The 17,595-nt window shown below is 38.2% G+C and overlaps 2 protein-coding genes and 1 long non-coding RNA gene across 3 annotated transcripts; all 3 read left to right on the top strand.

Moving 5' to 3' along the window:
- Positions 1 to 1,136: 1,136 nt before the first annotated feature.
- On the top strand, positions 1,137 to 5,555 carry LOC116935798. The gene is made up of 2 exons (XM_032943038.2): positions 1,137 to 3,209; positions 3,285 to 5,555. The coding sequence occupies exons 1-2, from the start codon at positions 1,137 to 1,139 to the stop codon at positions 5,553 to 5,555; spliced, it is 4,344 nt and encodes a 1,447-aa protein (XP_032798929.2).
- A 78-nt stretch (positions 5,556 to 5,633) lies between these two features.
- On the top strand, positions 5,634 to 6,644 carry LOC116935795. Its single transcript, XM_032943037.2, has one exon. The coding sequence runs from the start codon at positions 5,634 to 5,636 to the stop codon at positions 6,642 to 6,644; it is 1,011 nt and encodes a 336-aa protein (XP_032798928.2).
- A 6,939-nt stretch (positions 6,645 to 13,583) lies between these two features.
- Positions 13,584 to 14,009, top strand: LOC123472351. Its single transcript, XR_006646771.1, has 3 exons — positions 13,584 to 13,651; positions 13,710 to 13,783; positions 13,843 to 14,009. It is a non-coding gene; the product is annotated as an uncharacterized LOC123472351 (long non-coding RNA).
- The last annotated feature ends 3,586 nt before the right edge of the window (positions 14,010 to 17,595 follow it).

Here is a 17,595-nt window from a genome sequence, read left to right as displayed (position 1 = left end):
CTTCTACTTGTAAACAGAATCAAATATACTTGTATTCAATGTGAATACACTGTTATAATTTGAGTTTATACTTCTTCATGAAGACAGAATCAAATATACTTGTATTCAATGAAAATACACTGTGATACCATAAGTTTTTACTTCTATATGTAAACAGGATCAAATATACTTGTATTCAATGTGAATACACTGTTATAATATGAGTTTATACTTCTATATGGAAACAGGATCAAATATACTTTTATTAATGTGAATACACTGTTATATTATAAGTTTATACTTCCACATGTAAACAGGATCAAATATACTTGTATTCAATGTGAATACACTGTTATATTATGAGTTTATACTTCTACATGTAAACAGAATCAAATATACTTGTATTCAATGTGAATACACTTTGATACCATGAGTTTTTACTTCCATATGTAAAGAGGATCAAATATACTTTTATTCAATGTGAATACACTGTTATATTACGAGTTTATAATTGTTCCAGAGAAAAGGAATGTTTAATTTTAAATGTATATTTAATTTATGTTTCCCCATGTTAGTTTTAGTCTTAAGTATCGATTAATTTCGTAGGCCGCCAGGTGGGCCACTTGTCGGTGCAGTAGGGAACAGCTGATGTTGCAATTTAAGTATCTGGTCAGACAGAAAGTAGCCATTAGTAATTTTTAGGGCTCGTATAGCCATTGAAGACTCGTTTTATTCTGTATTGGTGCGATTTCTCACCTTGTGATTTCCTGTTCTTCATTTGAGCCTTTGAGGTAATGTTATGTATACATTTATGTGAGTGATGGGCTAACATTATTCTCGTGTACATAGATTAGGCCCTAGAATTGATTTGTGTCTATGATTGCCTTATTGACCGGCTCCAAATTGTGGATGCTAGGTGAGAGGTAGTTCTTATTTCAATTGAAGTCTGTGTATGTTATTTCTGTCTTAACTTAGGCAATTTGTGCTTTGGCTGTATTCAGTTTCATTGCTTGCATGTGCTTGCAAAACTGACCAATAAATCTGAGCTTTTGAGAAGCAATCGTTCGGCCTACTCCCCCCTCGACTATTTCATTCTCTCGCTGAAACATTGGTGATCGTAGAAGGACAACGTTGGCCTGCGGTTTTGGAGAATTGAAATGGCAAGAGGCAAAAAGACAAAGGCAGCCACGGCTTCTCAAAACGACAACATGGTTGCGTCCAGACTTCGTTCTCAACCGGTACCAACGGAAGGTAAAGATGAATCGACACCCCCAGCTGATACCACTCAACAAGACAAGAACGTTTCGCGAGATCCTCAACTTGAGACGATGGAACGTGATTCCACACGTAAGCAGATCCAAATGACCTGTAGCTGTATTAGCAAGCACATCAAGGAAAGAGGATCAAGAAGAGCCTGTCTAGGCTTACTCAACAAACTCGACGACATGTTAGCCACTGCTGAAAGACTCAATCTATTGGTGGTACACCCGTCCGACGCTGACGAATTCTCGAAGCAGGCTGAAATCCAAATCAACCTGTTCACGCTTATCGAGTCGAAGAAAGAAGACGTGGAAGCTTATGTCAACTTAAGAGCTGATGACGAATCTTCAGCTTTGTTCTGCATGCAGTCAGTCAAGAGCGTACCACCGGCGACCCGTCACTTTGCACCGGAAAGGAATGAGGAGACTCAGTCGGAGAAATTGCTAGCTAAGGTGCAGAAAAGAGCGGCGGAGGCACAACAGGAGGCTGCCCAGATGCAGGAGCGACTTGAAGAAGTAAAGAAGAAAGCCGAGCGGGCGACTAAGGAAGCAAGCAAACTATCCGATGCTGTCATACGACGCGGTTCAGCGCCAACCATCAATAGCAGTCCATTCCACGGTTGGGGACAGGGGGACGGAGCGATCGACAATTGGCGTCGCCGTTCTACTCACGAACCGACCAAAGAGGATGGAGAGGAAGAAGCACCAGATGAATGGATCGACCGGTACTGCAACGGCCAAGAAGAAGCCAATTGGTCATATTCTAGCAAAACGGCAGCACGCGGAGAGCTTCCTATCTATTCCGGAAGGGCAATTGACTGGTTTTGGGGGTCGGACCTGCTACGTTCGATGGTTCATGACCAACGAATGGCACCTGGAGAAAAGCTAGCTATCTTAAAGAGCAGACTACGAGGAGATCAACTCGAAATCGAGCAGGGCCTTGGCGGAGGGAAATCTGCCTATAAGGCCGCTCTATCCCGGCTCAAGCAGTCGGCTGGACGTCGCGAAGTGATGCGAATAGCACTGCTCAGTGAACTCGATCACATGGAGCTGGGCAGAGAAAATTCATCATTCCGTCGCTTTGCTGAAAGAGCTCGAACCATCTTCTTCGATTTAACCCGAATTGGGGAGAAATTTAATGCCGACCTCATCCAACGATTGAGCCGTAAACTGCATCCGGCGGATCGACTTGAGTGGAATTCCGGACGACGGACTGGATTAGAACGGCGCCCCCTAAAGGAATTTGGAGAGTGGATGTGCGAAAGAGCTGCAGCGTATCAAAATGCCTACAGTCTAGCAGCAGAGCAATTTTTGCCGTCTGGAGAGAACAAGTTGCCTCGCCGCCAACCATTTCCAACAACAGGTTGCGCCAATCACATTAGCCTGGAGCCTGGCACTACAGACAAACCGAAGAGTCGCTGCTATTGCTGTGAGGGGGAGCACCGGTTGATGGCCTGCCCAACATTCAAAGAAATGCCTACGATAGAAAAGGTACGGTTCTGCGTCAAGCGCCGCTTATGCATGAAATGTTTCGGGACGAGACACTCTGCAGCCGATTGCAAATTTGGAAAGGGCTGTGGAGTCAACGGATGTCATTATATTCATCACCCATTGCTTCGTGATCCTGGAGAGAAACACGCCAATGGCAACAGCCATCATACATCACTTTCAGCCCAGGTAGATCGTGTCAAGGTGGCGCTAGGCGTTATCTGGATGGAAGCTTACACAGCGGAAGGCCAACTCATTCCAGTATCAGTGCTGATAGACGAGGGCAGCGATACGACGCTGTTTCGAGAGGACTTTCTCCAACGGCTTAAGATCACCGGAAAAGGTACTACCCTAGATCTCGTAGGAGTTACCGGTGCAGAACGCTACAAGTCGCAGAAAGCCCCGGTTCGATTTCTTTTACCGGATGGGGAGGAGGCCATCATCAAAGGAAAGACGATCCCGCAGATATCTAGGCTGACTCCGGTAATCGATTGGAGAAAATTGAAAAACCGATAGCCACACTTAGCCGACGTCCCAGTGCAAAAGATTGGCGGAAAGATTGACGTCTTAGTGGGCCTCGACCACTCAAATCTACTTGCAGTATTAGAATCACGCGTCAGAGGTGAATATGAACCTTTCGCATCTCGCACTAGACTCGGCTGGATCGTCCGCGGCCTTCTTGGGAGTGACATCGGACCGATGACAACGGCCTACATCCATCATCTCACAGCGACATCCGAGTCCTCGCTCGATACAGAGTTCAAGAAATTTTGCACAACTGAAAATTTCGGTACTGAATTTAAAGGAGATGGCCTCTCAGAATCAGACAGAATCGCCGAAAAGATCGTTGATGAAGGCCTGAAGAAACTCGACATTGGGTATGAAACCCCACTCACGTGGCTCAAAGGAGAGCCAACATTTGAAAATAACAGAAAGCTAGCTGAGCATCGTTTGCAAGACCTGCGGGAACGATTCAAGAGAGATCCAGATTTGGAGACTGATTACAAAGCCGCGATCAAGAAATACGTCGACGAAGGCTATGCATCGCGTGTAGAAGAGGAAGACTTATACTCGAACAACCAGTATTACTTGCCACATCACGGTGTCTACAAAAAAGTGAATGGTAAAAAGAAAAAGAAGCTTCGAGTCGTCTTCGACGCCGCTGCAAAATGGAAGAAGAAATGCCTCAACGACGGAATGCGACAGGGTCGAAAACTGCAAAACGACCTAGCCAAGGTCCTCATTCGATTCCAGCTGGGGGAGATTGCCTTTGCAGCAGACGTGACTGCAATGTACAGCAGGATTCGACTTCGACCACAAGACGCTCGCTTTCATCGATTTCTCTGGCAAGATCAAGATTCTGACGTCATTATTACGTACCAAATGGATCGCTTGCCATTTAAATCAAATTGTGCCCCATTTCTCGCCCTAAAAGCCGTTCTCACAGCCGCTTCAGACGCCACTAGAGGGAGAGAAGAATGCATGGAGGCAGTGGAGAAGAATATGTATATGGATGATCTATTAAAAGCAGTCGACAACGAAGGACATCGTGATTTAGCGTCGGATTACATCGAGAAGCTACTGGGAGCCTTCTACGAGCCAACGACAGACGAGATGACGTACCGGGTGATTGGAGTTGAAGATCTTAAATGGTCGCGCGCTGGATTGCTGAGCAAGGTGGCGAGTATCTACGACCCCCTAGGCCGAGCAGCACCAGCACTGGTAAAAGCAAAAATTAAATTGCGTGAACTAGGTACCAGAGGACTAAACTGGAACGAAGCCATCAGCGGTGATGACAAGGAGTGGTGGCAAATCTGGTTCAAGACGCTGGAGAAACTCAATGACTTTTCGATGCCACGGAATCTGCAACCGGACAAAGAAAAAATCATCCAGAGCGATCTTCTAACCTTTGGAGATGCATCTGAAGAGGCCTATGCAGCAGCCGTATATCTACGCAGTGTCTACGAGGATGGCACATCAAAATGCAGATTGGTGATGGCCAAAACCAAACTGGCCCCTCGGCAGACACAGTCAATTCCAAAGTTGGAGCTGAACGCAGCAGTTCTCGGTGCTCGACTGGCCACATTCGTCGCAGACGCGCTACAAATCTCTGGACTCAATAGAATTTTCTTCACTGATTCCAGCACTACCAGGAACTGGATACGAGCCGTCGCTTCACACTACATGCCGTTCGTCAGCCATAGAAACAGAGAGATTCAGTATCTCACCGACGCTAACGAGTGGCGTTTTATCCCCGGGAAATTGAACATAGCAGATGCTGCGACGCGGTCCCTATTGACTGACGGAGAGCCGATTCCACCAAGATGGCTGGAAGGACCATCTTTCATCGCTTTACCAATTGAGCAATGGCCGAAGAATTTGCCTTGGGTGGCAGTAGCAGCAGAGAAAAGAACTGCCCACATCCACCACGCAATTTCTGAGCTCTCCCTTCATGATTGGAGAAAAGTAGTCATCGACTCGAAGAACATCTCAACATTCTTGAAGGTAGAAGGAGATGCCAAGGAGACTATATTAAAGTGCCAAAAGGAAGGATTCCGTGAAGAAATCAGTCTACTATCAAAGGGCAAGCAAATCCCAAAAAGGTCAAGCCTCATTCAATTAACTCCTTTCTTAGACAAAGACGGAATTCTCCGATTGGGTGGACGGATCCACTGCGCAAAGCTATCATATGAGGTTTTGCACCCTCCAATTTTGCCTGGGAAACACCCACTTGCAGAAAAGCTGGTGACAGCAGTGCATCAGGATTCACATCAAGCAGGCACTGACTTTCTCCATGCCAAAATTAGGCAGCACCTTTGGATCCTGTAAGGACGAGTGCTGGCAAAGAAGATCCGTTTCAACTGTGCCACCTGTGTGAAAACGCGTGCCAAACTCGCCACACAAAAGATGGGTGATTTGCCATCTGCTCGTCTCGACTCCTACACTGCGCCATTCACACACATAGCTCTGGATTTTTTCGGTCCGCTCGAAACGTCAGCTTACAGGAACCGAGTAATCAAACGGTATGGCCTGTTAATCACCTGTCTCGTCACTCGCAATGTTTATTTAGAAATGGTGTTGTCAATGTCAACACCGGATTTTCTCTACGGTCTACGACGTTTCATCGGAGAATTCACGAAGCCAACCGAAATCTTCTGTGATAACGGGACAAACTTCGTGGGAGCTGAGAAGGAGCTGGCCACAGCGTTTTGTGAGTTGCAAAAGGACGAAAAGTTGAAGGAGTTTGCGCGAGAGCGCTCAATCATTTGGAAATTAAAGCAACCTAGTACTCCACATTTCGGCGGATCACACGAATCGATGGTAAAATCAACAAAGAGGGCGCTTTACCGGGCACTGGATACGGAAAAAGCTGGACTGCGCTACCCGACGGACGAGATGCTTAGAACGCTACTGAAGGAAGTGGCGGGCATGTTGAACGGGAGACCTCTAACGCTGGCCAGCAATGACCCAGAAGACTTCAGACCGATTACACCCAAGGATTTCTTGAACCTGCCACCAACGTCGGACCTTCCGGCCGGAGACATTCGCCGCGCTCTGCCCCGCGACCATATTCGTTACGTAAAGAAGATGACCAATTTATTCTGGGACCTATGGACCAAGATCTTCCTCCCCACGCTGGTTCCAAGAAGGAAGTGGGTCGCGGATGAAAGAAATTTTGATGTTGGAGATTCAATCATGCTATCGGACAACAATTTGCTGCCAAATCAGTGGAAGACGGGCAAAATCATCGAAGTGTATCCTGGTTCCGACAGTTTTGCTCGAGTCGTCAAAGTGAAAATGGACTGCGGAGAATATCTGAGACCAATCCATCGGCTAGTGCTACTGGAACCTTACTCGACCGTCCTTCCGTCGGCCTCGGGGGAGAATGTTCCAGAGAAAAGGAATGTTTCATTTTAAATTTATATTTAATTTATGTTTCCCCATGTTAGTTTAAGTCTGAAGTATCGATAAATTTCGTAGGCCGCCAGGTGGGCCACTTGTCGGTGCAGTAGAGAACAGCTGATGTTGCAATTTAAGTATCTGGTCAGACAGAAAGTAGCCATTAGTAATTTTTAGGGCTCGTATAGCCATTGATGACTCGTTTTATTCTGTATTGGTGCGAATTCTCACCTTGTGATTTCCTGTTCTTCATTTGAGCCTTTGAGGTAATTTTATGTATACATTTATGTGAGTGATGGGCTAACATTATTCTCGTGTACATAGATTAGACCCTAGAATTGATTTGTGTCTATGATTGCCTTATTGACCGGCTCAAAATTGTTGATGCTAGGTGAGAGCTAGTTCTTATTTCAATTGAAGTCTGTGTACGTTAATTCTGTCTTAACTTAGGCAATTTGTGCTTTTGCTGTATTCAGTTCCATTACTTGCATTTGCTTGCAAAACTGACCAATAAATCCGAGCTTTTGAGAAGCAATCGATCGGCATACTCCCCCCTCGACTATTTCATTCTCTCGCTGAAACAATAATTCTAAATGTAACCAGAATCAAATATACTTGTATTCAATGTGAATACACTGTTATATTATGATTTTATACTTCTACATGTAAACAGAATCAAATATACTTGTATTCAATGTGAATACACTGTGATACCATGAGTTTTTACTTCTATATGTAAACAGGATCAATTATGCTTGTATTCAATGTGAATACACTGTTATATTATGAGTTTATACTTCTACATGTAAACAGGATCAAATATACTTTTTATTCAATGTGACTACACTGTTATATTATGAGTTTATACTTCTACATAAAACTAAAATCAAATATACTTGTATTCAATGTGAATACACTGTTATATTATGAGTTTATACTTCTACATGTAAACAGAATCAAATATACTTGTATTCAATGTGAATACACTGTGATAACATGAGTTTTTACTTCTATATGTAAACAGGATCATATATACTTGTATTCAATGTGAATACACTGTTATATTATAAGTTTATGCTTTTACATGTAAACAGGATCAAATATACTTGTATTCAATGTGAATACACTGTTATATTATGAGTTTATACTTCTACATGTAAACAGAATCAAATATAATTGTATTCAATGTGAATACACTGTTATATTATGAGTTTATACTTCTACATGTAAACAGAATCAAATATACTTGTATTCAATGTGAATACACTGTGATACCATGAGTTTTTACTTCTATATGTAAACAGGATCAAATATACTTGTATTCAATGTGAATGCACTGTTATATTATGAGTTTATACTTCTACATGTAAACCGGATCAAATATACTTTTATTCAATGTGAATACACTGTTATATTATAAGTTTATACTTCTACATGTAAACAGAATCAAATATACTTGTATTTAATGTGAATACACTGTTATATTATGAGTTTATACTTCTACATGTAAACAGAATCAAATATACTTGTATTCAATGTGAATACACTGTGTTACCATGAGTTTTTACTTCTATATGTAAACAGGATCAAACATACTTGTATTCAATGTGAAAACACTGTTATATTATGAGTTTATACTTCTACATGTAAACAGAATCAAATATACTTTTATTCAATGTGAATAAATTGTTATAGTATGAGTTTTTACTTCTACATGTTAACAGAATAAAATATACTTGTATTCAATGTGAATACACTGTGATGCCATGAGTTTTAACTTCTATATGTAAACAGGATCAAATATAGTATTCAATGTGAATACACTGTTATATTATGAGTTTATACTTCTACATGTAATCAGGATCAAATATACTTGTATTCAATGTGAATACACTGTTATATTATGAGTTTATACTTCTACATGTAAACAGAATCAAATATACTTGTATTCAATGTGAATACACTGTGATACCATGAGTTTTTACTTCGATATGTAAACAGGATCAAATATACTGGTATTCAATGTGAATACACTGTTATATTATGAGTTTATAATTTTACATGTAAACAGAATCAAATATACTTGTATTCAATGTGAATACACTGTGATACGATGAGTTTTTACTTTTATATGTTAAAAATGATCAAACATACTTGTATTCAATGTGAATATACTGTTATAATATGAGTTTGTACTTCTACATGTAAACAGGATCAAATATACTTGAATTCAATGTGAATACACTGTTATATTATGAGTTCATACTTCTACATGTAAACAAAATCAAATATACTTGTATTCAATGTAAATACACTGTTATATTATGAGTTTATACTTTTACATGTAAACAGAATCAAATATATTTGTATTCAATGTGAATAAACTGTTATACCATGACTTTTTACTTCTATATGTAAACAGGATCAAAAATACTTGTATTCAATGTGAATACACTGTTATATTATGAGTTTATACTTCTACATGTAAACAGAATCAAATATACTTGTATTTAATGGGAATACACTGTGATACCATGAGTTTTTACTTCTATATGTAAACAGGATCAAATATACTTGCATTCAATGTGAATACACTGTTATATTATGACTTTTTCCTTCTATATGAAAACAGGATCAAATATACTTGTATTCAATGTGAATACACTGTGATACCATGAGTTTTTACTTCTATATGTAAACAGAATCAAATATACTTGTATTCAATGTGAATACGCTGTTATATTATGAGTTTATACTTCTACATGTAAACAGAATCAAATATACCTGTATTTAATGTGAATACACTGTGATACTATGAGTTTTTACTTCTATATGTAAACAGGATCAAATATACTTGCATTCAATGTGAATACACTGTTATATTATGACCTTTTACTTCTATATGTAAACAGGATCAAATATACTTGTATTCAATGTGAATACACTGTGATACCATGAGTTTTTACTTCTTAATGTAAACAGAATCTAATATACTTGTATTCATTGTGAATACACTGTGATACCATGAGTTTTTACTTCTATATGTAAACGAGATCAAATATACTTGTATTTAATGTGAATACACTGTTGTATTATGAGTTTTTACTTCTATATGTAAACCGGATCAAATATCCTTGTATTCAATGTGAATACACTGTAATACCAAGAGTTTTTACTTCTACATGTCAACAGAATCAAATATAATTGTATTCAATGTGAAAACACTGTGATACCATGAGTTTTAACTTCTATATGTAAACAGGATCAAATATACTTGTATTCAATGTGAATACACTGTTATATTATGAGTTTATATTTCTAAATGTAAACAGATTCAAATATACTTGGATTCAATGTGAATACACTGTTATACCATGAGTTTTTACTTCTATATGTAAACTGCATGGAATATACTTGTATTCAATGTGAATACACTGTTATACCATGAGTTTTTACTTCTATATGTAAACAGCATCAAATATACTTGTATTCAATGTGAATACACTGTTATACCATGAGTTTCTACTTCTATATGTAAACAGCATCAAATATACTTGTATTCAATGTGAATACACTGTAATACCATGAGTTTTTACTTCTATACGTAAGCAGGATCAAGTATTCTTGTATTCAATGTGAATACATTGTTATATTATTTGTTTATACTTATACATGAAAACAGAATCAAATATACTTGTATTCAATGTGAATACGCTGTTATATTATGAGTTTATACTTCTACATGTAAACAGAATCAAATATACTTGTATTAAATGTGGATACAATGAGATACCATGATTTTACTTCTATATGTAAACAGGATCAAATATACTTGCATTCAATGTGAATACACTGTTATATTATGAGTTTATACTTCTACATGTAAACAGAATCATATATACTTGTATTCAATGTGAATACACTGTTGTATTATAAGTTTATACTTCTACATGTAAACAAAATTAAATATACTTGTATTCAATGTGAATACACTGTGATACCATGAGTTTTTACTTCTATATGTAAACAGGATCAAATATACTTGTATTCAATGTGAATACACTGTTAAATTATGAGTTTATACTTCTACATGTAAACAGAATCAAATATACTTGTATTCAATGTGAATACACTGTGATACCATTAGTTTTTACTTCTATATGTAAACAGGATCAAATATACTTGTATTCAATGTGAATACACTGTTATATTATGAGTTTATACTTCTACATGTAAACAGAATCAAATATACTTGTTTTTAATGGGAATACACTGTGATACTATGAGTTTTTACTTCTATATGTAAACAGAATCAAATATACTTGCATTCAATTTGAATACACTGTTATATTATGACTTTTTCCTTCTATATGTAAACAGGATCAAATATACTTGTATTCAATGTGAATACATTGTTATATTATGAGTTTTTACTTCTGTATGTAAACAGGATCAAATATCCTTGTATTGAATGTGAATACACTGTCATACCAAGAGTTTTTACTTCTACATGTCAACAGAATCAAATATTATTGTATTCAATGTGAATACACTGTGATACCATGAGTTTTAACTTCAATATGTAAACAGGATCAAATATACTTGTATTCAATGTGAGTACACTGTTATAATATGAGTTTATATTTCTACATGTAAACAGAATCAAATATACTTGTATTCAATGTGAATACACTGTTATATTATGAGTTTATAATTTTACATGTAAACAGAATCAAATATACTTGTATTCAATGTGAATACACTGTTATACCATGAGTTTCTACTTCTATATGTAAACAGGATCAAATATACTTGTATTCAATGTGAATACACTGTTATACCATAAGTTTTTACTTCTGTATGTAAACAGCATAAAATATACTTGTATTCAATGTGAATACACTGTTATACCATGAGTTTTTACTTCTATATGTAAACTGCATGGAATATACTTGTATTCAATGTGAATACACTGTTATACCATGAGTTTATACTTCTATATGTATACTACATCAAATATACTTGTATTCAATGTAAATACACTGTTATACCATGAGTTTTTACTTCAATATGTAAACAGCTTCAAATATACTTGTATTCAATGTGAATACACTGTTATACCATGAGTTTTTACTTCTATATGTAAACAGCATCAAATATACTTATTTTTAATGTGAATACACTGTTATACCATGAGTTTTTACTTCTATATGTATACTGCATCAAATATACTTGTATTTAATATGAATACACTGTTATACCATGAGTTTTTTTTCTATATGTAAACTGCATCAAATATACTTGTATTCAATGTGAATACACTGTTATACCATGAGTTTTTACTTCTATATGTAAACAGCATCAAATATACTTGTATTCAATGTGAATACACTGTTATACCATGAGTTTTTAATTCTATATGTAAACTGCATGGAATATACTTGTATTCAATGTAAATACACTGTTATACCATGAGTTTTTACTTCTACATGTAAACAGAATCAAATATACTTGTATTCAATGTGAATACACTGTGATACCATGTGTTTTTTCTTCTATATGTAAAAAGGATCAAATATACTTGTATTCAATGTGAATACAGTGTTATATTATGAGTTTTTACTTCTATATGTAAACAGGATCAAATATATTTGTATTTAATGGATATACACTGTGATACCATGAGTTTTTACTTCTAATTATAAAAAGGTTCAAATATACTTGTATTCAATGTGAATACACTGTTATATTATGAGTTTATACTTCTACATGTAAACAGAATCAAATATACCTGTATTCAATGTGAATACACTGTGATACCATGAGTTTTTACTTCTATATGTAAACAGGATCAAATATACTTGCATTCAATGTGAATACACTGTTATATTATGAGTTTTTACTTCTATATGTAAACAGGATCAAATATCCTTGTATTCAATGTGAATACACTGTGATACCAAGAGTTTTTACTTCAACATGTAAACAGAATCAAATATAATTGTATTCAATGTGAATACACTGTGATACCATGAGTTTTAACTTCTATATGTAAACAGGATCAAATATTCTTGTATTCAATGTTAATACACTGTTATATTATGAGTTTATATTTCTACATGTAAACAGCATCAAATATACTTGTATTCAATGTGAATACACTGTTATACCACGAGTTTTTACTTCTATATGTGAACAGCATCAAATATACTTGTATTCAATGTGAATACACTGTTATACCATGAGTTTCTACTTCTATATGTAAACAGCATCAAATATACTTGTATTCAATGTGAATACACTGTTATAACATGAGTTTTTACTTCTATATATAAACAGGATCAAATATACTTGTATTCAATGTGAATACACTGTTATATTATGAGTTTATACTTCTACATGTAAACAGAATCAAATATACTTGTATTCAATGTGAATACACTGTTGTGTTATGAGTTTATACTTCTACATGTAAACAAAATCAAATATACTTGTATTCAATGTGAATACACTGTGATACCATGAGTTTTTACTTCTATATGTAAACAGGATCAAATATACTTGTATTCAATGTGAATACACTGTTAATTTATGAGTTTATACTTCTACATGTAAACAGAATCAAATATACTTGTATTCAATGTGAATAAACTGTGATACCATGAGTGTCGCGGCGAGAAAAGCACATTTCAAATCTCTGCAATTTGGCAACGCCTGACTTTACTTCAAGTGCGATTCTTACCCCTTCCTTACTGAGTCTTAGCGTGAATCCGTCTGCTAGCCTTCTTGCGACGTTAAGACCACGCTCATTTCACTGTTGAAACGAGATAGTTACTGTCACGATTATTATACCTTTCTCTTTTTCTTCAAGCCATTTATTCAGTTTGTGAGTATATCTGTTTATAATTACCAATTGCCCGACCTGTCTAATCTATGAATGTGCTTGATCTTTAGTTTGGATCGTTTTTCTGTTCTGAACTGTCAGTTCAAACCTCATTCTGAGTGCTTTTGCTTGTCTAGCATTGGTAATTATTATGATAATACTTATATTCTATTGTGTATGCTCATTATTGTTTATTTTAGGCTTCATATCTGTATTCCCTGCCTGTGTGTGTATTGGACTGGGTGGCCACTCACATTTTCTCGTGTCATCCCAGGTACAATTCCTCCTTGTTTCCTTTCCGTTCCCTAATTAATTCTTTTTCTTTTGGTTTAGACATCACACGTATGTCATTTCCCTGTATGTCAGCACAGTTTGAGTCCCACACATTCTTTCATTTGTGTCGTGCATGACCCAGCAACTTGCGAATAAACTACAGGGGCTGCTTACAACAGACCCTAGAAGGAATTCTGAAGGCTCCCAATTCTTAGCGTCGAAACAATGAATTTTTACTTCTATATGTAAACAGGATCAAATATACTTCTATTCAATGTGAATACACTGTTAAATTTTGAGTTTATACTTCTACATGTAAACAGAATCAAATATACTTGTATTTAATGTGAATACACTGTTATATTATGAGTTTATACTTCTACATGTAAAAAGATTCAAATATACTTGTATTCAATGTGAATACACTGTTATATTTTGAGTTTATACTTCTACATGTAAACAGAATCAAATATACTTGTATTAAATGTGAATACACTGTGATATCATGGGTTTTTACTTCTATATGTAAACAGGATCAAATATACTTGTATTCAATGTGAATACACTGTGATATCATGGGTTTTTACTTCTATATGTAAACAGGATCAAATATACTTGTATTCAATGTGAATGCACTGTTATATTATGAGTTTATACTTCTACATGTAAACAAGATCAAATATACTTGTATTCAATGTGAATACAATGTTATATTATGTGTTTATACTTCTACATGTTAACAGAATCAAATATACTTGTATTCAATGTGAATACACTGTAATACCATGAGTTTTTACTTCTATATGTAAGCAGAATCAAATATTCTGGTATTCAATGTGAATACACTGGTATATTATGAGATTGTATTTCTACATGTAAACAAAATAAATATACTTGTATTCAATGTGAATACACTGTGATACCATGAGTTTTTACTTCTATATGTAAACAGGATAAAATATATGTTACAAACGCTCACGCGCATTGGAGACGTTGTAGCAGAGATGAGATGAGGATGAAAAATAATGAAATAAGAAATATGACTGGAGGGAAAACACACGGCTTTATTCTTCGTTGAAAAGGGGAGAACAAAAAAAAAGGAGAGAGAAAAATTGGGAACTCAAGATTAGACTGGATTACGGGGGAGGTAAACGAGAGATGCTCATTTACGACCGTTACGGTACAATACTGAATAAACAACTGAACAACGGGGGCAAGGGCCACTTCCAACATGAACATACACCGAAGGCCCTTGCCACCTACAATCCTGCCCGTGAGGGCAGCACTGTAAGTGACAGCGGGCCCACCTGTCCACAGGTACTAAAACAACACAAAAGGGAAACATAAAAAACAAAAAACAAAACTCGCCACGTTTAGCATCCACGGCCACGTTTATTCAGGGATGACTCCCTGATACACCCGCCTTGGTGCGCAGAGAATTTGGTGGTGGTCGTTGGTCCCGCACATGGCACAGAAGCGCGGGTGGGGGCAATCGGCCAGCTTCAAATGACCAGCGACGGACAGCGGAAGAAAGCAGCCGAAACATCGGTGCTGCGCGAACAGCAGCTCCATCCGCTCCCGGTTAGTCAGCAGCATGAAACCATCACACTCCCTGACTTTGCGGCCGCAGGACACCATGCCTGGCTGATTGAGATGGGTCCTAAGGAAGCACACGATCGTCGGGGTGTGACGGGGCGCGACGAACTGTGGGGCGTTCGGCTGGACTTCGGCTGCTTTCTTTTTCTCCTTCAACAGGGATCCCACAAAGCCGTTGAGGATTGTTTCCCGTTCGGACATGAAGTGAACGTGCACGTTCTTTATGTCCTTCGAGTTTTCCTCGAGTTCCAGATCGAGTTGGACGATGGCCTTTTGGTGGGCCAAAACCACGTCGATAGCCACCGTTCGCGTCTTGAGTAAATCCTGTCGACGAAGATGAAGATTGGACGAACACTCCTCTTCACGTTCACGGGAAACTTTTAACTTCTCTTTGACGGATGAGACGGATGTGCACAGATTTTCAGCCATGATGTTGAGTCGGCAACGGTCACTTTGGTGTTTAGGGTACGAGAACTTAAGAGCAACTGTCGTCTAATGTTCGTGAAGGACTAAACAGTTTCCCTAAGTTCAAGGGTTAAACAGTAGGCGACCTAATTTTGCCTTTACCCTTTGAACTAAGTATAGGTGGCGTTGAGATCGGAAATTTTACAATGCGGTTTTGGGGTTCCCACTTTTTACATTGTTACATATGACTATAAACCAGTTTTACATTTTACATTTTGACATTTGACATTCTACAATTTTACAATTTTACCATTTTACAATTTATACCACTTTTTTTTTTACTTTTATACAAGAATTTACTATTTACATTACATTTTGACCTAACGATCTCGATTTTTACTCAGATGACCCAATTTTTTCACTTTCTACGTAAACGTCCTGCTCTTTGGCCGTAGCCATAACACAGAGCTTAGTCACTGGACGAATACAGGGGTTTTTGTGGTTGCTGATTTGCACTTTTACCACTCGTACAACGTTATCAGAGTCACTGGGGAGAACCTCTATCACTTTTCCCAACGGCCATTGTCCACGTAGAGTATTCGGCTCAATGACGAGTACTAGGTCTCCGATGGTAACGTTTGGCCTATTTTCCGACCATTTTCTCCTTTCCGTCAGGTGTGGAACGTATTCACGAAGCCATCTGTTCCAAAAATGTTGTAAGATGGCCTGGCTTTGGAGAAATTGTTTTGCTGTGACGTCCATGTTCTCAGCATCTCCCAACTTTAGCGGCACGTAGGGACGGGCTCCTCCATGAAGAAAGTGATTCGGCGTTAACGGATTGGGATCTTCGGGATCCATGCTGAGGTGGGTTAGTGGCCGAGCGTTCAAAAGGGCTGCTACTTCTGCGATCACCGTTCTTAGGTGATCGCAGACGATGATCGGTGACCAAACGATTCCCGACGCTGACCTTCATGGCTCGCTTGCACGATTGCACGAGCCTTTCCCAAACTCCACCGAAATGGGGTCCGTGAGGAGGAGAGAAATGCCACTCTATTTGTTGGCATGCCATCTTCGACTGCAACTCCTGGTGTTGTTTGACTAACTCCGTTAGAGCTTGTCGGAGTTCTTGTTCCCCAGCTACGAGATTTGTTCCGTTGTCACTGTAAACAACGTTCGGCTTTCCACGTAAACTTACGAACCGAGTGAAACATAGCATGAATTCTTCGAGACTTAGGCCATCGAAGACTTCTAGGTGAACGGCTCTAGTTGTTAGGCACGTAAACAGGCATACCCAACGTTTCTCGTGTCTACATCCTCTTCCACCGACTCGTACCGTTAGAGGGCCGAAGTAATCGATTCCCGTATATGCGAAAGGTGGAAGATAGGGAGTAAGCCTGTGAACTGGTAACGAAGCCATGAGTGGCGGAATGGGTTTCGATGATCTCCGCTTGCAAGGCCAGCAGGTGTTGACAACCGATTTGATGACGTTACGTCCAGAGATTATCCAGTAACGTGAACGTAAATCCGCCAACAATCTTTCAGATTTAATGTGAAGATTCCGTGTGTGATGATCCCATACAATCCGCTGCGTCAGGAGTTGATCGGCTGGAAGCAGGATGGGATGCTTTGTGGAATAATCAACTGGAGCCTGAAGTATACGTCCGCCTACACGTAGCTGACCTGTTTCATCCAGAAAAGGCCTAAACGTGCGTAGTTTTGACTTCAGAGGCAACTCCAAGCTCTTTTTCAAGGCGTAGATTTCTTCCGCAAATGCCAGTCCTTGGGTGCGTTTAACACAAAGCGTGAGGGCCG

This window comes from Daphnia magna, linkage group LG5 (genome assembly GCF_020631705.1).
Source record: "Daphnia magna isolate NIES linkage group LG5, ASM2063170v1.1, whole genome shotgun sequence".
Lineage (NCBI taxonomy): Eukaryota > Metazoa > Arthropoda > Branchiopoda > Diplostraca > Daphniidae > Daphnia > Daphnia magna.
This window is presented reverse-complemented; position numbering and strand designations above follow the sequence as displayed.

Bases quoted from the DNA above. Each gene is read 5' to 3' on its own strand.
- LOC116935798 (XM_032943038.2), top strand. From the start codon at position 1,137: ATGGCAAGAGGCAAAAAGACAAAGGCAGCCACGGCTTCTCAAAACGAC. The intron at 3,210-3,284 runs GTAATCGATTGG...ATTGGCGGAAAG, and splicing joins AGATATCTAGGCTGACTCCG to ATTGACGTCTTAGTGGGCCT.
- LOC116935795 (XM_032943037.2), top strand. From the start codon at position 5,634: ATGGGTGATTTGCCATCTGCTCGTCTCGACTCCTACACTGCGCCATTC.